Genomic DNA, 24,411 nt, shown 5'->3' with positions numbered 1-24,411 from the left:
TAAAGTACCTATATTTTGATTTTGATTTTGAATCGAGGTTATATTACGCATGCAAACATAATGGCTTTAAATCGATACAACTCGTAAGCAAAATCTAGTTATTATAAACTGCACACTTTGTGAACTTCAACCATTACTGAATAATAAGTTGCATCGTTGGAACTGAATACAACTCATTTGAAATTTTTATTCAAATTCCATTCAAATCGTTATACGAAGCGATATTATTACAGTTACAATACAAAAAAATATATACACTATTATAAAGGAATATGTTTTTAATAGAACCTCGCGGTTCATTTATGCGATATTTTAAATAAAACTTGTTATTATTATAATTGGTGCAAAACACAGAAGTCAATATTCAGTCCTGTAGATAAAACAACTGGATTTATAGATACACAGTTTTGCAACCAGAAAATGCAAAAAGGTTTTTAAGAGCTATATTTTAAAATATATTCTTAACTAGCTAAGTCAGAGGCTTTTATCATACAAACTGTCAATTCAATAAAGGGCCTATGTCCTGACTGACTGCCTGACTCTAGCCCAAATTTCATCTAATCAATTCAGCCGTTTAATCGTGAGAGATAAAAGACAAACCTTTGAATTTGATAAAGTTAGGTATGAAGCAAGGACCTGGCGACCAACCCTTAAACGCGAGCGAAGCCGTAGGCGACAACTAGTATATGAAAGTGAAAATAGATTTTGAAATCAAATACTTGGGAACTTGCTTCGACACTTACTTTGCTCAACGAGAAGTGTTAGATTACATGTTTACAAATTTAAGAATTTGTTGCAACAAATCAAAGTTTAAATTTGTATATAACTCTCTGATATTTCACGATCGTGTTCTATCGTGAGTTTCGACTTTGTTTTTATGACATAGCTCATCTCAAGAAAATTTATACAGTGTAACTACATTTTTTGTTTTCTTTTTTAACATTATAACCATATGTAGTATGTTTATAATGGTTATGTGTTTTCATTTATGTACGATATTTTTGTAAGCGATGTATGTGTAATTGAAAACATTTCGGTACATAGTTTAAAGATCTACAAATCTTTTATGATACTTTGACACAAAGTTTTTATGAACCGCTTATAATTTCGTCGGCGTTCTTGGAAGTCGTCCAGACTGACAATTTAACGTCCGATTACGTTGACATAATAAGCTACGTCTCAAAACATATAAACATACTGTCAAGTCTATCGTCTAAAACTTCATTAAGGTATAAAAGGTCCAAGGTCCATGGTTCAGTGGTAACTTAAACTAAAAATGTTGTATCAAAACCAAGAAACGACCGCTGGATTTTAATGTTCTCTTTGTGTAAGTAGCCTGAATATGTATCCCTCACTGATCATAAATTCTGCCACAAAAATTTGGTTGTGTTCCGGTTTGGAGAATCCATCAGGTGGATAATTTTCCAGTTCTTATTTTATAAAAAAAACTGTACTCTGCGGTGAAGGAGAATATTTTGAATTAACCTGTTTGTGTCAAATAAAATAAATTCATTCAACACATGCAGCTTTCTACGTGATATTACTCTTTACAGTCGAGCACAAAATAAACAATAAACACTAAGTAAACAAATGAATTATTGTCATGAGTTCAAACCAACAAATATATTAACGTTTTCTAACTGGGAAATCCCGACTCACTAATCATAGTGTATATTTATAAAAAGTTTCATGTGACATAAAACACTATCTCAAGCAGGAGACAGACGAAGAAACAAAAACTGACACTCAAATTCGATTTAGAGATTTGAACATCACCTAAGATGAAAAATTTATTTTATTAAAGTAGGTTCAAACACTTTTGAATCGTCATTTTACATATTTAAATTAAATTAAAACTAACACCAATTCGGAATGTTAATTCAATGGAGAAGAATCAGCAAGTTACTATATTTAAGCGAACTTCGATAACTCGGAGCGGAAAATTTCCTTCCAAATGTTATCAACAACAAAAGTGATCATATCATCTCTTAGAACTTGCAAAACGTAATAAAAAAAGAAAATCTAACGGAAATAAACGAGTAATCATTTCGGTCGAGAAGTTTTAACGTCACGATACTTTTCTCGTTTGTAACATATCGTCCGTTTTTTATGACGTATAAGACGCATTTCAATACATTTCATTTATACGCGTGATATCGTCGCGTTATCACTGGCTATTATCAACAGCTGTTTCATAACAATATGTTATGTAGCTTTATAAAATTTATCAGCGATATATCGATATAAAATTGCAATTACAAATAATGTGGATATTATGAGGACGTCCCGATTCTCCATATCATTATGGGAGTATTAAATAGAGGGGGGTTACTGCAACTGGTAGAACAATCTTAATGATTTGAAGATTATGCGAGTACTATTTTTTTGGCACATAAGCAAATTTTTCCCTGATGGTACGTTCACGTTCGCCCAAGATTAACCATTAGTTATTACAGCGATGCTTCGAGAATAATAGCATTCTGGATGTTACATAATGTGCTTAAGTTTAAACTGACTTACTCACTCGTGATACAAGTGAAAAAAAAATGTAGAATCGGATTAATAGTCCCGGATATTACCCCTTACATCATGGACACCCGGTTCGAGCGTTGGACTTACTGCCGTTGGACTTACATGGAACAACACGGTTGGAGCGTTTTTTTTTCTAAATTAATATAAATGTTTATATCGTAGAATGGAATAAATTGATAACTCTTTAAATTACTAGAAATATAATAGTTATCATAAATCTCGTTTGCATTAAGTAACATTAACAAAAAATAAGTTTTAATGGTGATATATAAAACCGTTCATTATCAAGCCGAAAGAGACAGGGAATAAAAGAAGGAGAGGAAAGGTCGCCTGGGAGCACAATGCATTTACCATACATGACGTTTTCTGTCAGTTCACTCCACTGAAAACCGCGTAAAAAAACTGCATTCCCAAAAATAGTTTAAATAACTTTATATAAAACCGTATACAATAGAAATAAAACGGGGTGTGGGGAAGTGTGGAGCGGACATAACATTTTTGCCTATAGATTTCTGCCAGTTCACATACTGTAAGCAACGTAAAAAAAACTTCGTTCCAAAAATAAAAAAATATCGAAATAATAGGCACACGGTCAAACACTACGATGATTTTGGTATAATGTGAGTGCGGTTCTGCGAGAATTCACTTTGTATTTCACTCGTGAAATGTTGACAACTGACTTACGGTGATAGGCCATTTTGATACGTGTAATTTTCATAGTCAATGTTGCTTATCACATTCTGACATTTCACGCTCTTGTTCAGCAGTGAATTTCGAGTGTTTTCTTACAGAATACGTCTACTGATTCCATTTTTATATTATAAAATATGACAGAGATGTTATAATAGTTGATTTATGTTAAACCATTGAATGAATCGCAACAAAATATTCACATTAAAATACTGCGGCCATTACGCGTCATTGGTTTCGACGCTTAACATTTTATATAATTGTGTTGCCATTATAATAATTTATATTAACATTTATTGATTTCATTGTTATTTAATTTTATATGCTCATTAATATTTTACACCTTTGTTCTGTTTTCGAAAATTCAATTATTTTATAATACGACGATATATTTCGATATGTATTCTTGAATTTCGCGAATTTTATCGTCAAAATATCACTGAGTTTTTTCAGTGGTCGTTTCATAACCGTTTCGTATTATTAGTGTTTGTTTGTGTGCTTTAATAATAATTGATTTAGTTATAAATTACTTTACTTCAATTCGTATATTATATTTTGTTCATGTTTAGTATTGAAATTGAAATTTTATTTCATTAATTACTATTTATTAATTTTATCTATTTGTTAACAAGCTGATCTGTGTAGGCCTATTAGACTAGAATCTATCTTTTTTTTTCTTTTTTTTTATGGCATTGATTGGCGGACGAGCATATGGGCCACCTGATGTTAAGTGTTCACCACCGCCCATAGACAAAGGCGCTGTAAGAAATATCAACCATTCCTTACATCACCTATGCGCCACCAACCTTGGGAACTAAGATGTTATGTCCCTTGTGCCTGTGATTACACTGGCTAAATCTTAAATAAATCTTAGTTCCCAAGCTAAATTTGATAGATTTTATTCTCATTCTGAAATTAAATGTGCATCACGTTTGGTCATGGCGGGCTGAGGATGAATCAAAGGCGTTAATAGAAAATGAATTCGGTGGTAGGAATATTATATCTTAATCTGCCCTGTCGGTATTCTCTGATCTTTACAATACTATGATCGAATATATTTTCAATAGAAATGTAGTAACAATTTATACTGCTTTGTAATTTCTGAATCCTACGTGACATTGGCAAATTAATCTGGGCCCTGTTGACACACATAAATGCCATAAATTAAATATTTAATTTAATTTAATATCTTTATAGTTAGAAGAACTGAACTGAACTCTTTCATAAAATAAAATTACTAACAGTACGTTTTTATTCAAATAAAAGCATTTCTTCATTAAATATAATTAATAATACTCAAAAAAATACTTACAATATTAGAGATTATTAAAATCATTGAATAGCAATAATATTAAGTGTTAACTGAACAGTAAATTTACAGCCTAACGATTTCATCTTTGCATATTCGATCTTGATGAATTAAAGTCGAGCCGAGATGGCCCAGTGGTTAGAACGCGTGCATCTTAACCGATGATTGAAATTTACAGGCTGTTAATGTTATAATATAAGAAATGTTGAATTAAAGTCCGTCTTGACATCTACCAAACTTCTACCAAAAATATGTAGTTTTATATTATATAAAAATCTACCCATTTATGAATAATGTCTTAATGATTCGCTAGATAAGTAAATATCATAATAGATAACCATTTCTATATAAATATAGTTCAGATAACATCATAATCGTTTAAGGAAATCTGAATAAAAAGGTTCTATATTTCTAAATATTTCCAACAAAACATCAGTATGAATACGCTAACGACGCTGACGTCATTTAGTATTAAGCGCTTTAAAGCAGATTAATTATAGGTAGAGTCGTCGAAATTGCGTATGCTCCACGAATTAACATAATATATTTCAAGGCGTAATAGCGATCTGTCTGATGTGAGTAATTACAAGTTAATCAAATCAAATCAAATTGATTGTTCCTCTAAGATTAAGATTACAATACAATAATTCACTGTTCAAAATATTTCTTATAATTAAGAATGTTTACGTTGAAGTAGGCCTTTGTGCAAACCGTTTTGGGTAGGTACCCCCTCATCGTATAATTTAATTTCATTTTAATTTTATAAAATGATAAACTAATGAGTATATACCAAACTAATGACTTACACTCAATTGAATCCTGAAACATGATGACACAAATGATGATGAGATGGCTCGTAAGAGCCTTAATGAACAAAGTATAATTTAGATATTGATTTTAATCTGATATTTATATTCTAAATTCAAAAACTTAGTCTTTGTATTTTCGGAACTTAGTATTTTTATACATTTTAGCGTTTCTTCGGGTGGCTTATATATTAGTTCTAACGTAATATTGAACTTGGTTTTTTTTAAATACTACCTAGCAATAAACAATAATCATCCTCTTGCTCTTATGTCAATTTTACTTGGGGTCGGCGCAGCATGTCCTCTTCTTCCATACTTCTCTGTCGGACGTCATCTCACAAGTAACATTCTTTCTAACCATATAATCTTTCACACAAACCATCCATCGCAATAAACAACAAGTAAAACTTAATATAGTTAGCAGTAAAATAAATAAGGATATCGTTATATGAAATGGTGAATTAATTTAACGTAGTGAAATTATAACTGATTCTTTATTACAGCATAGGGACACTCAAGAGACCTTAGCTGTCCTAGATCGCTTAGATCTAGACACAGAGAAGCCATCTGACGAAGAAGTGGCTCGCAAGTTTGGTTTCGAAGAAGATTACTACAATGGGACGGTGTCCTGGTGGCAACAGCTCAAACCTCAAATGTGGTCTCTGTTCGATGAGCCATATAGTTCTAATGCGGCAAAGGTTTGTGACACTTCTACTTGATTAAAACATAATATCTTAAAGAACGATATATATTTTTTTAATATCATAGGTTTTAACACACATACAGAGTATGAAAAAATTATATAACCAGCACGACATTCTGAATTAAAATATTGAGATAATTATGAAGGAATAAATTTACAAAGGGTTAATATTCATTAATCGTTATATTTTATTAAGATCGTAAAATTTTAGGGCTATTTACGGTAGAAGCTATTTGATATAGTATAAAGGCTTTTAAAACTGTTTATAGTGCAAAGCCATAAGAATGGTAGCATGTATTTGTAAATCACCTGTAATAGTTCTCCAATTTTTTTAACAGTGGAGTGAACAGTAATATTCTTGCTTTTTAACAGGAATAACCAAACCATTGAATCATATCCGAAATGGAAATGTACTCAATACAGTAACCGAATCCTATACAGTTTATAATAATACATAATTTCGTTTTTGCATAGGGTTTTATTTATTTAAAGGGAGTAACTATATTAAACTCTTTTAAATAAAATTGGAACCTTGTAATATTATTCATCTTTTTCTTTTGCCTTTACCTTATCTGAAACCGATTAAATATTAATTATATATTAGTATTCATTTGTAACTTAGTAATCAAATATAAATTATAGCTAAAATCGACAATTAGGCTAAAATTTACCGGCGACCTTCTTTTGTTTCGTTAAACTTTCAAGGTAACATTTAAATCTAATTTATTCTTGACGGAAAGATTCCAACTCCGTATTAGCAATGCAATATTGATAATACTGGAAAGTCGTAGATTCCAGAAGATTTTTGAGCCTTTTTGGAAAATATAAACACTTTAAAATAAGATCTGATTTTACACGTAAAAAAATAAATATATTAGATAGAGAATATTTAAGACCAAAGCAATGTAATCCTTTAAAATTGTAAAGAGATTATCAGCAACGCAGGAGTTTTACAGGTTCACGCTTCTGATTCAAATTTATGTAAATGGTATTAATTTAACGAGGTACTACGGTCCTCTCTGTTTTGATACGTAATTATATAACTTTGGGCTACTCTTCCAATCGAATAATTTTAATCTCTTTGTACAAAACAACATATGCGACGTTATGCAGTATATTCTTGTTTGTTAATTTGTAATTACACACATTCACACACATATTACTTACTGTGATAATACGTGTGAGTGTGTGATGTTATCGACAACCTAAATGATAGTTTTATTTTATTTTGTGTAAAAAAAAAATTGTAAAAAATTAACAGCATATTTTTCTTTTCAGATAATCGGGGTGATATCAGTGTTTTTTATTTGTGTTTCTATAATATCGTTCTGTCTGAAAACGCACCCGGACATGAGAGTGCCTGTGATCAGAAACTATACAGTGACTACCGCGAATCAGACCCAGGGCTGGGCGTTGGACAAAGTGCAAACAAACGCCCACGTAGCCTTTTTCTATATCGAATGTGTGTGCAACGCTTGGTTCACCCTCGAGATACTTGTTAGGTTTATATCCTCGCCCAATAAGTGCGAGTTCGTCAAATCTTCCGTCAACATCATCGATTACATCGCAACCATGAGTTTCTACATCGACTTAATCCTTCAAAAATACGCATCCCATGTCGAGAATGCGGACATTCTTGAATTTTTCTCTATCATACGTATCATGAGACTGTTTAAGTTGACAAGACATTCGTCTGGCCTTAAAATCCTCATTCAGACTTTTAGAGCGTCAGCCAAGGAATTGACGCTCTTAGTATTTTTCTTGGTGCTCGGTATTGTGATTTTCGCGAGCCTGGTGTACTATGCAGAGAGAATACAAACAAACCCACACAACGATTTCAACAGCATTCCATTGGGCTTGTGGTGGGCACTGGTTACCATGACCACAGTGGGATACGGTGACATGGCTCCGAAGACCTACGTTGGTATGTTCGTGGGCGCACTTTGTGCTCTGGCTGGTGTGAGTATTTAATGCATTACTTAAACTTATACCTCTTATTCTTCTATGGCCACTAGACAAGTTTTTTATATACTAAATATCGAATATTAATGTTAACAGTGAAATTAAGAGAAGGTTTGGCGAGAAATTAAATACTAAATAATAACTTTCGGTCGTGCAGGTGCTAACGATAGCTCTGCCCGTGCCAGTCATTGTATCAAACTTCGCAATGTACTACTCACATACGCAAGCCCGTGCGAAGCTACCAAAGAAAAGGCGAAGAGTCATCAACGTAGAGCCGACCAGGCCACCACTTCGTGAGTTAACATTTTGCCAATATTAACTTATTTTTTATTTTTCTTGTAGTTTTATATATATATATATATATATATGTACCTAAGGTTATAGCTTAATTGTTATTCAATATATACGAGTATACTTATATATATGTGGGTATGTGCGTGTCCAAAATTGAATCAAAATCGACTCTGTTAACTCTGACTCTCTATGGTCTTGACAGTCTTAACTCTAAAGTATTTTGTAAGGAACCGAAGGCGTGAAATAACCTAATTTTAATTTGAAGGTGCCTTTGGCAAAGTTAACATTGTTTAAATAACCGAGTTATCGCGAATATCCCGAGGGTTTTCATGAAATTGGAATTATATTACCCTTCGTGATATAAACCTATATCATTGAATACTGATAAAGTCGTAATTTAGTACCTTTAAATAAAAGTCATAGGTTCTATCAAATATATCCTGCATAGCTGGTTAGTTTTCGTTGAGAATGACCGAAGCCGAAATAAAAAGGCAGAACAAAATGGTCAGGACGACATCACGTAATACATTATTTTAGATGTTAATGCAATGCAATAATTTCATATCAATCAAATTATAAAATATATCAAGATTCTGAATATTATTAGTAATCCGTTAATGTCAATAGGTGCACCAGGGGTTCCAGGCGGTCCCGCGGGACCTTTAGCACCAGGTATGGGACCGCAAGCTGTGAACAGAAGAATGAATGCCATTAAAACAAACCATCCTAAAGATATGATGGGACCTAATATGGGTAAGAATATCGACAGAACTGATGGCGACAAATATATAAATATTTTCAATAAAAATCATATATAAACTGAATTAATTAAAACTATTACATTCAACATTAACCTCGATAATAATACATATAAACTTAAAGCTCATAATTAATTATTCATAGAAGTAAACATTGGCAGAATTGGCATACAACAATATTTACAAACAAAACATTATTAATATCATAACAAAACTGTAACTCAACTAAACCACCAGTCAGTTACGAATATTAACTTAATTAACTACTTAGTCGCTACAGGGCATTTTCAGTAAATTTACAATGTAAATCTATTAAGAGAATATTTTAAATAGTAGTTGGATCTTTTTAAGTGAATTAACTGATAATGTCCTCTTATTATATTATGATTGTATAGAATTAATTAGTTATCACGCTAAATGAGAGAAAAAATTTAATGAGGGGACTTTATTAGTCACTGGATTGGCTAATTATGTTGACTATTTTGATCAGACACTTCATTGAAAGGTATTGTAGGTACCCTTTTCAAAAGTTTAAAAATAAACCAAACGAGCAATTTAACAAAATGTGTGATATTTTTTTCTTATTTTTCAGACATATTAAGCTTTTAAACTGGAAGCGGAACAATGTAGACTTCCCAACTTTCAGTCTGTCAGATTGGCTTCTGGTACAATTTAATTTATATTGAGTTTCAGCAAAAATAGATAACATCCGCTCTATTTTAACATCACGTTGTAAAGTCGCTGAGACTTTAGCAGCTGAAAATCAATTCTAAGCTTTTTTAACTACCTATAAAAATATACACATCAAAATTTTTGCTAATAACGTCCTTTCAAATGTATTATATATTTAGGAACTCACCTAACTAACTGCTTATGCGGTGTAATCCTCCACAGATGGTGATCGTAGCGAGCTTGAGGCTATGATCCAAACAACACCAAACAACTGCAAAAGAAAAAATTTAAATATGCTTTAAAAAGCGACACACTGGCTGGCTCCGGGAACGGGCTTACTATGTCGCCTGCACAAACGGAATTAGTTTATGGGAATGTTATACAATACTAACACACTAATATGATCATTATTCATCACAATTGCACAAACCAAGGCATCTTCAAGCAGCACACGGATCCAGCATAGGTCCCATTGCCTCGTCGATGAGAGCGGAAGGTTGGATTTTAAATGTTGTGTGGGGCCTCCGTTAGTTTAGATGCTTTGCCGCCTGTACTTTTAACGTTGTAGAAATCCTTAGATAGTATATTACCATTATCATCATCACTACTAACTACTCGATAATCGATACATCGATAACTTATGTCTCACTAAAAAACTAGTTAAGTTCAATCAATTTTAAAAATTACAAATCACAAACACAAATCATTTATTGTTTTCATAGGTCGATCCAACGAGATAATATGTATTTGATTTTATTCTAATTAAACTATTGTAGATGAGGTAGATATTTATACTATAGTATACTTTCAGGCAACCACCTCAAAACATCAACTATTAGTAACTCAACTCAAGAAACCAAGGCAGAACTCAACACGGCGGTACAAGTTTAAACAGTCGCTAAATGGTACTTACTATAGGAACTGTTGAATGATAATTCACGTATGCTATTAACGTTGTTAATGTAAGAAAACAATGTATATAAAATTAATAATTAAACAGTTCATAGAGTGAGTACTGAACATAACACTCACCAATATGTTATATATACTAACAAATAATTTACTTTTATGAATACTATCGCAATCTTATATACCAAGATTAAAATTAAAGAGCTTTACAAAGAACACAAAAGATCTAGCTTTGTTTTACATTTCTAAAGATTTATCTCAATTTAGATAATGACGCAGCCCGAAATATTTTACTGTTTCTTTAAGAATCTCACTAAGGAGCTGTATGTATGAAAATAATAAAAAACTTAACTTTAATAATTTAAGACGGATTTGATACTTTAATATTGCAGCTTGTTAAAAATTTTACAATAAATAAACGTAATTTTCTAATATTGATATTTATTATCTTCGCAAGCGATAGTTTTCATAGATGTAAATTACACACGTTTAGTTTTTGTTTGTTCGTAAAATGCTGTACTTTATGTGCGATACGTGTATATTTGTCCTCGTTGTTGAGTGGAAGTGTCAACGTTTCGTTGTCTTTGTGATGTCATGGTAAAATGGGTATGGTGTAGAAATATTCATTACGCTTGTTTCATTTGTAAAAAAATGTATGCGTTTTGTGTACGGAATCTTCATTATTCTAAAAATATTTTTCAATATCATAAAGTTTTTGCTATGCTATACGTTTGCTGCATGCAAACTTTTAAATGTGTGAATTACTTTTAATATATTATTGATAAAAAATGTTTTTCATTATCTAAAAAACAAATCCATATTCTAGTTACATTATTTTAATATTATTCTTTCCAACAGTCGCAAGCTTGATGCCGGGAATGGATCTAACCGTAGCCACCCGTCTAACCCCAAGTCCCCGAGACATGAGTCCAGCCCTCGCTATAGCACTACCAATGATGAAATCAGTGAATTTAGTCCCGGCACAATGCTTTGACAACATGGCGTACCATACTGAAAAAACAGAAGATAATAAAGAAAGTAAATCCAGGCAAGACTCTGTTGAAAGTGATAATACTGTCAAAGCTAATAATTTTAATAATGAATATATTGATAAAATTGAAGAAAAGATAGACGCCAGGACTCCACTACTTCGAGGTCATAAAATAGAATCGCTTGATGAAACAAAATTGCGGGATAATAAAATAGAAAAACGAAAATCGTCAGCATCTACATAATGGATAATAAGTACCGTTAAAGATCAATAAATTGTAATAAACGAATTTTGATGATAAGTTAGTGGAAGAGACCAATTGAGCTAAGAATAATTTGAGAATAGCACGTTCGTTTAGATTCGGTTAGAATTGAATTTTTTGGTAAAATGATTATAAATAAGCTTGATTATCAAAAATCATAAAAATTGTATTGAGAAATTGTAAAATATACAGCTCCTAAGAATTTGTTCTTATTTACCGATCACTAGCAGTTACGGTTACTTTAAAAGAAAATAAAAACTTATTAAATTAAGCATAAAAGGCCGTGATAGTCTTAAGTTTAGTTAAGGAAGAATTTAAAATATTTTTTAAATACAAAAGGTATATCAATCACAAAATACCTATCAATTTAAAAAATAACGACATTAATCTTTCACTTCTTAAGTATATTTATTTGCATTAGCTTACTTTTTAATGTCATTTGATAAACGTCTACTGCTTTTAAGGGTGGACGATCATCTGACGTATCAAGGATCAGACGCTGCTTGCTGCACACTAACGTAACATCGTTAATCTGTGTAAGATAAAACGTTTTACTATCAATATGACTGTTCTAGTATAGCGAACGACAATGCTCAGCGTATCTTCCAACAGATGTGGATCCACCCTAAAGGCAAAAAAAGCATGTTTACTAATGTCCACATGTTAACATTCTTAAAACGAAACATTATATTCTAAATGTTCTTTAAAACTGAATACTAAAAATTCCAAAGAATTTACATTAAGTCGCCCGTACCCGCGAGCCGCGACCGCTGTCTCTTGAATCTATATCAACTATGCTTACAGGTACTATGTAGAACGATATAATCATTGACTAACCTGTTTGTGTGTATATAAAAACTATATCGAAAGGCGAAGTTTGTAGTGCTTTAAATTTATTCAGCTTTTGTCTACATAATATTATCCAGAGGAAGTTTTACCGTTCGTGTCATCGATGATATGTATATTTCTTTGTTACAATTAGTCAAAGTTTAATCAATTTGTAAATAAGTAGATGTCTATACGTTACCTGTGAATATTGATTAACGGGTGTTTAGTTAAACACGGCTCACTCTTTCATTTATCATTGAACTGCCATTCGATAGAAGAAGACAGCGTAGTTTATCTAAGCACCTCCTGATCAAAATTTATTTCGGTAATATTTTACTTAGAATGATTGAAATTGTAACTTTCAAAAATGTCCTTTTATATAACAATAAAATTGAGATTGTTGTTTTTCCGGTGAACCATCATATACACATATAAGTAATATACATATACAAGTTGAAATCGTGATGAATTATACGTGTAATATGTATGTTTAAGATAGACGACCACGCGGACGAACACTAGTCAAGATTTTATTCGTAACATAACAAAATACATACTAGAATAGAAAAAAGTCCAAGAGACGGTTCTGAAAAACGCTTGCTTAGTGATTTTATGTTTTTGATTATCAATTGTGTATCAATGTGTTTAATTTTCTGACGAATATGCCCATAATTTAGACAAATATCACATATTTATGGCTAAAATGTCACTTACAGTAACGACTATATATTAAATGCATGTAGCTCACTTACGTCAACCGCAAATGAAGCCAGTATTATATGCCTACAAACATTTAGACATGCCACACACGCAATACTTACTAAATGTATTAAGGAAGATTTATAAAGATCAATTTACTATTCAAGCGTTTTTCTCTCCAATAATTAATAAGTTGGTTAGTTATAATGATGTAAATAAAAAGTTTAGCGTTAATAATTTTATATTTCAACAGTTACTAAAATCACTAGGAACACATATCATCAGCACTTTCCTTCATTCTTGGTGTTATATTATGTTACGTGTATAATAGCGAATATAATATCATGTTATTATAAGTACTAGATAGTTATCAATGAAATGTTTTAAAATTATAGAATTATTCCACTAAACCGTTTCTCGATATTACCTGTCCATTTACAAAAGTCTATAACTATATTATAAAGATATTAGAGATTGTTGTCTAATATAATTTAGTCGTGTAAATTATTTTCTGTTCGGATAAACATTTATAGCTTCCACTCTTGTATCCTGTATAATCTATATTAAGAAATGTATCCTGTGTTTATCATTACAGAAATATTATCAAATGTTAAATGAGCTTTTTCTTACCCAATATAAAAATAGTATGTATCCGTATTGAATTCAATAAGAAATCACAAAAAATATTATTCATTATAATGGTATATCACTAATACCATTTTAATCAATATTTTAATATTGATTCATTTTACATTTGATAAATATAAACTTATAAAATAATTGACGTCAAATTTATTTAAATTTTGTGTTCAATTAAATAATTATTAAAAAAATATAATATATTAAAACATAATACATTTCTCTTATAATGTTAAGACGTCGCATAAAATGCAACAATTTTAAACGTATAGCACAAATATGATTTATCATAAATATAAAATAATGATAATTATCATAAAACTTGTCATTCTAAATCCATTGTACCAATTAGTGAGATAAATTAAAAAGTTGTAACATCAAATATTATTTCGCCTAGAGCTGTGTCTTCTTAAATTTAAAGCTTATTTTGCTAAATTTCTATAACGAAGTTAATGCTATTTTCTTGTAAATATATAAATTAAGCGGACCATTGTTATAAATTAACATATCTCTCTTTATTTATCATGTAATATCGAAATCTGTAATAAATATTGTACGAAAATTTATAATAAATATTGTACTAAAATGGTATTCAAAATCGTTATAATAAATACATGTCACGCTGAATAGATCACGTCGTTCCGTACAATTCAAAATGTCAGAAGCCAGAACTACAACGATAAATTATTTGAATATAGAAACGATTACAACAACACAAATATTTATAGTTAATTAAAAAAAAAAAATGTTGCAATTCGAAATTTAAATTCTTGTGTTTAAGAAATTACTTTGCAAAATTTAATATGTTCACTAAATTTGTACGATATAGAAAAATGTAATCACTCGAAGTAGAATTAACTTCATATTTAAAATTAAAAACATGCGTTATTAAAAGCAATAATTATCGAACGAGTTTTTCTTAGTTGTTTTGTATCCGTCAGTTCTAACAGTTATGTTATCTATACGACAATTTTATTCAAATTTCCTTTGGTCATCGCACAACTATGCGTAGGTTAAGGCTTACAGAGAATAAACAGGGCTTGTATCTTAATGTATAGCATTCTATATACATTATATTATATTATACAATTTTGAACAATACGAAAAAATATTTGAAATATTGTTCATTAAATATTTTAAAATCATATGAGTGTTTCAATTACCTTTTCCTTATTAATGTTGCACTGAAGTATTTGGATTGATAGTTGGACGACGTTGGACGTTTAACGACCTCCAATTGATATTGGCGTCGTAAACATTTTTAACATCGCCAATGCACCGCCAACCTTGGACATATATTCATCATGTTGTGTCTCTTGTGCCTGCAGTACACTGGCTCACATACTTTTCAAACCAGAACACAATTTTTCTAATTGAAGTTATTTGACGGAAGAAGTCATTTAAAGGCTGTTCAAAATATATTGTAAGTATTAGTACTCTACTACATTTTAAAGGAACATGAAATATGTTTCTCTTTTTTTTAAATTCTGTGACAACTTATTTCATCTAGACTAATCGAGATGTTTTTTTCTAATAAATCTAGTAATTCTATAAGCATATCCATTGTCCAACGAAGAGTAGGTACACTCGTATGTTGTACCAAAGAAAAAAGCTGGATAGTATTTTACCCATTTTTTTTAAACTCAGACATATGCCTTCTGGGGATGTCTACATTAGTCAGTTGAAATTTTAAATTGAATTTATGTACATCCAGTATCCACCAATGTAAAATCATGGAACAGCCTGTTCGAGAAAACTGCAAACCTCCTCATCAATGTTATGTCGTAAGTCACTCACATCATTAAAATCCATTTGAACTCTTAATTTTTATTTCATCTGTGTAAATGAATATAATATTCTTAATGCCTAATGCATAAATTCCCTGTAACGTAATATATTAAAAAAAAAAAAAAACGCTTTCGCCTGTCACAGAGGCGTTAAGTTTACTTTTAGGCGCGAATAATGGATGCATATTACAGACATACTATTTCTGAGTCTGAAATTTTGTCGTTATAGTTGGTTTTTGTTATTAATAGAGCGAGACAACCTATCCTTTACGCGCCTGTCAGTGCTACTTCTAATCTAAGTTTTCTAGTTGGATATTTATTTTATATTTTTATTTTCTCGTACTCTTATTGGTTGATTTCAATTTTTGTTTATATACTAGTCACTTTTTTGCTACATACTGCAAAGGATAAGTTTCACTAAACTCCTAAACATTAAAAGTAATTAATGTTACTAGTGAGTCGCACGATTTTTACAGATTTCGAAACTTATGGCAGGGTTTTATACAGCCATAGCGCCGCTCTCTACGTGGCCAGTAGCTTTATTCCGCTCAAAAGGGCAGTGTGCAGCTCTGTGCAGCTATCGTCCCATAATCACTGGGACAAAAATCGGCTTACGCTATTAATATAATATTGTTGATCTTTATTTGTATAAAGTGAGATAATTTTAAGTCTACTCTTTTTAAAAAAAAAAGATTGGTATTAATTTTTACTTCTGGTCCGTAAGAATATTTTACAGTAAAATATTAAATTTGAATTTGGAATGTTTATTTAATACGTGTATATTTCACTCCAGAGTCGGTCGTTAATAACTGCAACACGAAAAACGAATGTGAGTTATTATTGATATAATTGTTTTCATCATGTTTTCCCGATATTATTAAAATAAATATTCAATATTACCAAAATGTTTTCGTGATATTAATAATACACCAAAATCATATTTTTCTTCATAATGGCCTCACATATGACCTTTACCATTGGATTACTTTTCATCCGATTAAATTAATAGCTTTTATAAAATATTGTTCCAAGAATATTTCTTCGCAAAGGATTATTTTGGCTATTGTCGATTAAAAACATATGACACTACTTTATCTCCTAACTTTGCTTCGTATGTATATATGTTTTACTTCAAATTAAATCATACTAATATATGTTACTAGTGGTTGGCCGCGGCTTCGCTCACGTTTAAAGGGTTGGTTAAAGAACGACAGACAGACGGACAGAGTTACTTTCACGTTTATGATATTAAGTATAGATTTAAATAATAAGTAGAAAGTTTTGTTTGCCTTTCCTGATGATGATAATATACTGAAGAATATACTTATAATAAACTCGCCCTTCAAACCAAAACACAACAATACAATATTGTTGTTTGGCGGCCGAATATGTAATGAGTGATTGCTACCAGACAGGCTTGCACAAAGCCTACCAAACAAAAGTAGTACGTTATATATTATATACCATTTCATAATTATTACATTACAAGAGCCGAGATGGCCTAGTGGTTAGAACGCGTGCATCTTAACCGATGATTTCGGGTTCAAACCCAGGCAAGCACCACTGAATCTTCATGTGCTTAATTTATGTTTATAATTCATCTCGTGCTCGGCGGTGAATGAAAACATGATGAGGAAACCTGCATGTGTCTAATTTCAACGAAATTCTGCCACATGTGTATTCCACCAACCCGCATTGGAGCAGCGTTGTTACCTTTTTCTGCGGGTATGGATTTGAAGATAACGGTTTTGTTATATAACTATTTAATTGTAGAAATCAAAAGTTATAAATCTTACAATAAGTTTAGTTACAGCTTTTGTACTATAGATAATTTAAAAAAATATGCCAGCTAGACTCAGCGTGGGTCACTCGGGATAAAAGGAATGTTTGAAAATTTAATGCATTATAATTTCTCTTATTAAATATTAAAATTTAGGCGCCACTGACGATTTAAAGATTATATACTTAATTATTTAATACACCGTTCGCCAGGCCGGTGTAACTAAGTTTGTATAAAAAATTAAAGTGGGTACATCACCAAATTTCCAGCTACATGTGGATATTGTTTATATCTAAGGGAACAGGCATGCCATCCTTGGAGTTGCACCATCAGCTATCTGGACACTTAATATTTCAAATCCATGTGATGGGTAAAAAAAAAACCTCCTTTTGGAGGTTCAAAGTCCTGCTTACTTTAAATGACGATTTCAACTCCGGAGAATCATTCCAATAGGTCAAAAATCACTGTAAATCACAAATTAAACATGACTACGACTTTCTAAATCGCAAACCAACGCATTTAAGCAAAAACAAGAATTAAAGACTTACAATTTTTTAAGGTCGGTAGAAATATGTTGTATAAAGTTTTTATCAAACTTCAAAACTCCATATTCTGAAAAGATATGCTGTTAAAGCACTGTAGTAATAATCAATCACAAATTAAGAAACTCAACTATTAAAGTAACTCACCGATATATTCAGTATATCGAATTTGAAGTTTGAATTCGGTGTTAAACCGAAGATGTAAAAATGCAAAAAGAACGAAATCGAAAGTTCTTGAAACTTTGAAAGATTGCGGGAGTGTGGCCAGCATCACCACCAAAATTAAATAGGAATTATATCCATATTTAAATCAAAGAAATAATTATGGAATAATTATTTTATTTAATAAAAGCCTATTATAAGGCAAAATAAATCTGTCATAATACATTTCCGACATTTCCATACAAATACTAGCACTTTATTGGATGACAGCTAATAAATTAATCTGAAACGATGCGAAATGACTTCTAGACAAATATAGCAAACGAATTAGATAATAAAATCCAATTGTACTAATTATTTCACTGCACTGATAAAATAAATTGTAATTAATTTTATTATTTAAATTCAAAGAAAATGCCAAAATGACGTATTGGGCTAGCAATACCGATATATAGGAAGTGGGAAATGGGTTAACGGCACGGATTTTAGCGAATTGACACTTTTGAGACGTTTTATATAATTTTAAAAAAGGTTATAATTATAAAAAAATTTTTTAATGTAACAGCGTGGTGGAATATGCTCCAAACCTTCTCCGCTAAGGGAGAGGAGGCCTTAGCCCAGCAGTGGGAAATTTAAAGGCTGCTAATGTAATGTAAAAATGTAAATTATTACATAATGTTTTAAGTAAACTAAGCTAATATTTCCTTTATATTTTACCTATTTTCTTGATCACTAAATATAACTCAGTCGTTAAAGGACACATAATGTGCTATTGAAGAATTCCTTATAGGTACTTCAACGATCTTCAAATATTTCACGATATAGCGTTTGATTTGGGGGGCTTGCAGGTGCCTTGCCGGCCTTTCAGGAAAGAGTACGCTCTTTTCTTGAAGGTTCCCAAGTCGTATCGTTCGATCTATATGCTACGCACACATACGTATATAAATAGTATAACTTACACGTTACAGTAATCCAAGTCATTTTATAAAGAATTCATCATTGTAATATAATTTCAGTTTTTTTATAAACACTCGTTAATTGTTCGTAGACATGCTAGGTTAGACAATTACACAACATAAATGATATTTAAAGGCAAAAAGTGACCGCTTAGTAATGTTTTATAGAAAAGGTCAACCGCTGGAATAGTTAAACGTTTTTCTAATAAGTTGAGTGCTTTATTTATTATTCATTGCTCGGCAATGGACGCAGTCCGAGAGCCGAAAGCAAATTCTTAATGAATAAAGTGGAGAGTAATTTTGTAACTTAATGTTTGTAATGTTTGAACTTCTTTATGTGGAGGCTAAATACGTCACTTCACCGACTCCTTTTGACATTATCAATTTAAGTATTATTATTACAATTTAAAGTCGCTATCAATCTTGAGATCTTATGTTTTGTAACAAACGTGTTAAATTTTTTTGCTTTCAATAATTCATATTAAAATTAGTATCTAAATACAGCTATTTTTAAAAAGTGTTTTCAATGGTGTTTTTGGTAAAGTATGGCGATTTGATGGGACAGCTATAGAGATACCATTACTGTAAGTACTTTTGCCCGTAGTCAGTTATACTTTAAGAAGTATTGATTTCATACGAAGATTTTTTTTCCGTATTATTATAATGGCTCACTCACCCTTTCAGATGGACACAACAGTGTATGAAGTACCAAAAGCATAAATTACATTAACTCGATTTATTAAAATAATTAATTGAAAAGGTTTGATGAAAAGTCATCGTGCTTTGATTAATGTTTTGAAAATTCAGTTTTTAACACATACTATAGAAATAGATGTTTATTAAGATTTGTATATAATAAGTGACGTTCATAAAGTAAAATGACAAATAATATTTGATCAAGTTAAGGCCCCGAACAGTCTTTCTAATTAAATTAAAAACTCACCGATCATCTGAAATTCAACTAGCAAACTCAAAAATCTATTTGATAACAATACCATCAAAACAGTATATTGCTATGCTTTGATTTAATGGGAGGAATATCTTTTGATGGAATGTTCAGGCGCAGAACTAAAAAAGCTTTACTCGCTTTTCCGAAACGCGGTTCTGTCTTAACTACTATCTTCCAAACTTGGCACTGAAGATACTGGGAATTTATTTTGAGAAAAGGAAAACAAACGAATGAAGAAAAAAAAGTAATGGAAAGTACTGATTTACTTAAACTAATTCGAGCAAAGTCTTTTCCAAACATTAAAAACTCAAAAGTAAAAAATAATATTTTATTCATTTAATATAACACCCGCTCTTGATTTTGTGACAATAATTAAAAATCCAATTGTAAAACTCAAATGATGCCTATTATATTTATTTTGTTTTTACTTCATCGCCTAATTTGGTTTTATGCCAGCCAACACTGAAAATCTGTAATATTCTATAAAAATACGGTCGGAATTATCTTGATATAATTATTTATATTGTATGAGGAGTAATTGTTTTATTTATGTTTAAAAAAATTGGAACTACTATTTTTTGTCGGCTGAATCAAAATCAATAGTACTTGTGAAAGTCTATCTCAATTTAATATCAATTTTAGTAGAATTTTTACATAGGAATATACAGGGATAAAAAACATTACTGTAGAATACTATTATGTAGGGCTGGATTACCCCTTTCTAACTTGTCACATAGAAAAAATATTTAGGTATAACAATTTCCCATTTTAGCACACCTGACCCCTAACCCATGTGCTCCCTCGATAGTTGTCCAATGGATACTGGGGCTCTACTAATATGGTTATAATTTGATACGAGTTTTGGTATTCCGAAAACACATACGTTTTGGGCGGTTTCTTCGTCGTCTGGAAGATCATTAATCTTGGGAACCGCTTGACACAATGACATAAATGAATTTCTGAAATGAACCCAACTTAACTCAGTATCACACCATTAAATAAAGTAACAATTTAAATTAAACATAAAACCATCTATGTATTTTATGTACGGCTACTACCCGTATATTCGTTTTCTTATTTCTGTATTATTTTTCTTCAAACATACTAGAGCTCCAACGGAGCTGAAAATATTTTCGAATAAAATTATTATTAACTGTTATGTAAAACTTTTGAATTGGAAGAACGAAATGAAATGAAAAATGATACAGTGTTAAAAATAATCACAGAAAAAATATGTTTTGTACGTTGTATTTTGATATTATTTTTTTTCAGTGCTATTTTATAATAACCCACTAAAACATAAGTAAATGTATGTAACTGTATTCGTGAAATGCTGTAAACCGACTAACGGTAACACGCTTTTTGATGCATGTATCCCTAAAATGTTACAATTAAAGATTCTGCCCAGTACTCCGTCTCATACCATTACCGAACTATGAACACATTAGCAACGGAAACCAGCATGACAGGGACTACTACCTATGTGCTAGACTAATATGTACTGAAACGTATCAACAGCATATCTTGTCCGTGCATAACAGTTTTGGCGACCGTAGCATCCGCTTATCATCCGCGTCTCGTGTATTTTTGTGTGAGGCGAATGCGTTAGGTAGGCCGAGGGAATATTTTTGTTGACGAAGTCCTATATGTTATTAGAAAACTATCAACTAAATAATTAGCAATGACAGCTGGGTTCAACTGTTTTAAAAGATAATCGAGGGAGAATACTAGACGTTATTTAGGCACTTAGCTGATATATATATATATTTATATTTAATGAGAAATATTGAGAAAGATTGAAAATATTATCACTAAAAGAAACGCCGCACTTAGAGAAAGTCTCACACCAAGTGAAAAACTAGGAATATTGACATTTTGACATACGTCAACGGCAAGAGAAATACAAACATGTTTATATTCATTTATTTTACTTAGGCGTATTAAATTTATGGAAAAAATGTTGCGTTTCATCATTCCAATTCTCAGGACTTGTCGGCATTGGCTTAACGCTACTACTTGCTGATTCTGGGGATGGATTGAAGGCGTATGGAGATGAACTAGATGGGGCAAGTAGTTGTAATTCCATTTCAGACACCAGAGAAAATATCTTATTTTTCGCCAGTGCTTGTTCATACGGTGAGAACTTCTTAACAGTATCAGAAATGTTTAAAAAAAAGCGATCTAACTCGTCATATCCTCGGGGTGGCTCAAGTTTGTTTTGGTCATCGAGCAATTTTGCCATTAATATAGCAGATGCTGCTAACTCTGCTTTTGAGTTCTTGGTATATATTATTTGCTGTGATTCATTTTGAGGGGGTTCGTTTGATATTTTAGTACTGTTAGCATCACTAACATTGGCAAGAGTGTCGTCGATTTCAGTGTCAGTGTTGGGGTTTTCCGAAACATTGGATTCTATCTCATGAATTTCATCGGCATTGTCAAATAGTTCATCGTCGCTTGTAATTTCGATGGAATCGTGAGTTTTTCTTGTAATTAAAAATGGAGCCACAAATGCCATTTCTTTTTCATATTTCCATTGTTTTATATTTTTGGCAGCTTGTTTGCTTTTTCCTTTTTTTTTATTCAAAGCCCTCCTGTATGCATCTCTAAGACATTGCCACCTTTGTTTACAAGCAACAGCTGTAAAATCAAATTTCAAACTAATTAATGGAATTAAAATATTACATTGGACTTGTGCAATATGGGTGATAAAAAATAAAATTGGATAAAGTATCTTAAATATTAACAAACATTTTACAAAATCTAGCGGTCATATTTACAGTTTTACATAAAATTATTTCCACGCCCACAACTGGATAAATGAAAAAAAAGATTTGTAATAAGCAGAATTGTCTAATTGCTACGGTATATATGGATAACTGTTAATAGTTCTAGCACCTCCAAATCGAGTTTTCCTGTATCTTATAAACTGAGCAATTTACAACGTATTTTTATGTTAAATAATCCTGATCATTGATTTTTATGATCAACGGTAAACATGCCAAGATTATATTAGCAGCTTTCCCTTTAATAATAATCTTGTGAGATCTTATTCATCACGGCCATCAATAACAATAAAAAATTTTGTATTTTACTGACAAATTTCTAATTTATAATATACGAATTTAAAACTAAAGTCTCTAGATAAGATAGTTTTAACAACTTTTATTTTGTATAATTTTATCAGACGCGGAGAATCTGTATCCTTTTGGGAGGCGACTTGGATTAGTTGTGTAGTGCAGTTCAACAAACTGATAGGTAAAAGGGGTAATGTAGTTTCTTACGCTTTTGATTCACACACTCGCAGATCACTTACAAACGTTAGAGGGATTGGCTTTGTTATTAAAAATACTATGAAAGTCACTTAAGTAAAGAAAGGGATTATAAATGGCGGTATATTTGCCTCTCACTCACACTTTATTACCGTAAAGGTAGGTACTCCGCTATAATTGTATCTATGTATAGATAGAAAACATACATACAAGCAAACCAATTATTTTTCACATTTGTACCTATATATTATACAGGTACAAATGTGTTCTAACACATTGAAAATAATAGTATTTTCAATATTTCTATTTGATCATCATGTACTATGTTTGTATACAGTAATAATACTTGATAAAACCTACATACACATTGCTAAATACACGAAAATAGATAATAAAAAAACTTACGGGATTGTTTTAGTTGCTCCCCAATTTCCTTCCAGGCAATTTGTTTCTTAACATTATCCATATATTTAGGATGTTTTAAATTATATATAAATTCGTATTTGCGAACAAATTCAATTAGTTTTTCCTCCTCCATATTACGTAAACATTGAATACGTAAATGCGTCTTGTTGAACGGGTGGAAACGAAGTGAGAAGACGAGCGGCAACACGTTAACGGGCTTGGAATTATATTACGCGGTTATAGCCCGTATGCTCACCGTTTCACCGTCTGCATGCGGTTTGGCAACGTCGCGTGCCACGCACGGAGCGTATCGACAATATATTCTCGCCGACATTTGTTGAAGGTCCGTGCATGAAACGCGACGGTGTTAGTCTGTGTTTAATAATATAGAGCATAGTTTAATACTTCTCAATCGTTCCCAGCACGGTATTATATTTAATATTCACATTTTTCGATCGTGTTCTGCGGTAAGAATCAAATATGAATATATACTAGTGGTTCTCC

The 24,411-nt window shown here is 31.3% G+C and overlaps 2 protein-coding genes across 5 annotated transcripts in view; one reads left to right on the top strand and one right to left on the bottom strand.

Annotated features, from left to right (window-relative positions):
* The window catches only part of LOC113394795 (potassium voltage-gated channel protein Shaw), a 109,039-nt gene extending 96,657 nt beyond the window's left edge, over positions 1-12,382 (top strand). Inside the window, exons 5-9 of one of the 4 annotated variants that reach the window (XM_026632217.2) lie at positions 5,841-6,035; positions 7,319-7,999; positions 8,160-8,295; positions 8,924-9,049; positions 11,494-12,382. In XM_026632217.2, coding sequence (XP_026488002.1) covers positions 5,841-6,035; positions 7,319-7,999; positions 8,160-8,295; positions 8,924-9,049; positions 11,494-11,870 — 1,515 coding nt within the window. In that variant the 3' untranslated portion in view covers positions 11,871-12,382. Of the gene's footprint in view, positions 1-5,840; positions 6,036-7,318; positions 8,000-8,159; positions 8,296-8,923; positions 9,050-9,948; positions 10,089-10,537; positions 11,408-11,493 lie in introns of those variants that run through there. The other 3 variants (XM_064217485.1, XM_026632220.2, XM_026632218.2) reach the window with 3 other exon arrangements.
* Positions 12,383-22,139: 9,757 nt separating this feature from the next.
* On the bottom strand, positions 22,140-24,071 carry LOC113394802 (uncharacterized). Its single transcript, XM_026632230.2, has 2 exons — positions 23,908-24,071; positions 22,140-22,870 (listed from the first exon to the last, which is right to left on the bottom strand). The coding sequence occupies exons 1-2, from the start codon at positions 24,038-24,040 to the stop codon at positions 22,158-22,160; spliced, it is 846 nt and encodes a 281-aa protein (XP_026488015.2). The 5' UTR covers positions 24,041-24,071; the 3' UTR covers positions 22,140-22,157.
* Positions 24,072-24,411: the final 340 nt, after the last annotated feature.

Source organism: Vanessa tameamea, chromosome 17 (genome assembly GCF_037043105.1).
Source record: "Vanessa tameamea isolate UH-Manoa-2023 chromosome 17, ilVanTame1 primary haplotype, whole genome shotgun sequence".
NCBI classification, from domain to species: Eukaryota; Metazoa; Arthropoda; class Insecta; order Lepidoptera; family Nymphalidae; genus Vanessa; species Vanessa tameamea.
The sequence above is the reverse complement of the archived record's forward strand: the minus strand, read 5'-3'. Positions and strand labels throughout refer to the sequence as shown.

Excerpts from the sequence above, each read along its gene's own strand:
- LOC113394802 (XM_026632230.2), bottom strand. The coding sequence starts at position 24,040 with ATGGAGGAGGAAAAACTAATTGAATTTGTTCGCAAATACGAATTTATA. Across the intron at positions 22,871-23,907 it reads GGAGCAACTAAAACAATCCC|CTGTTGCTTGTAAACAAAGG; the intron begins GTAAGTTTTTTT and ends TTGATTTTACAG.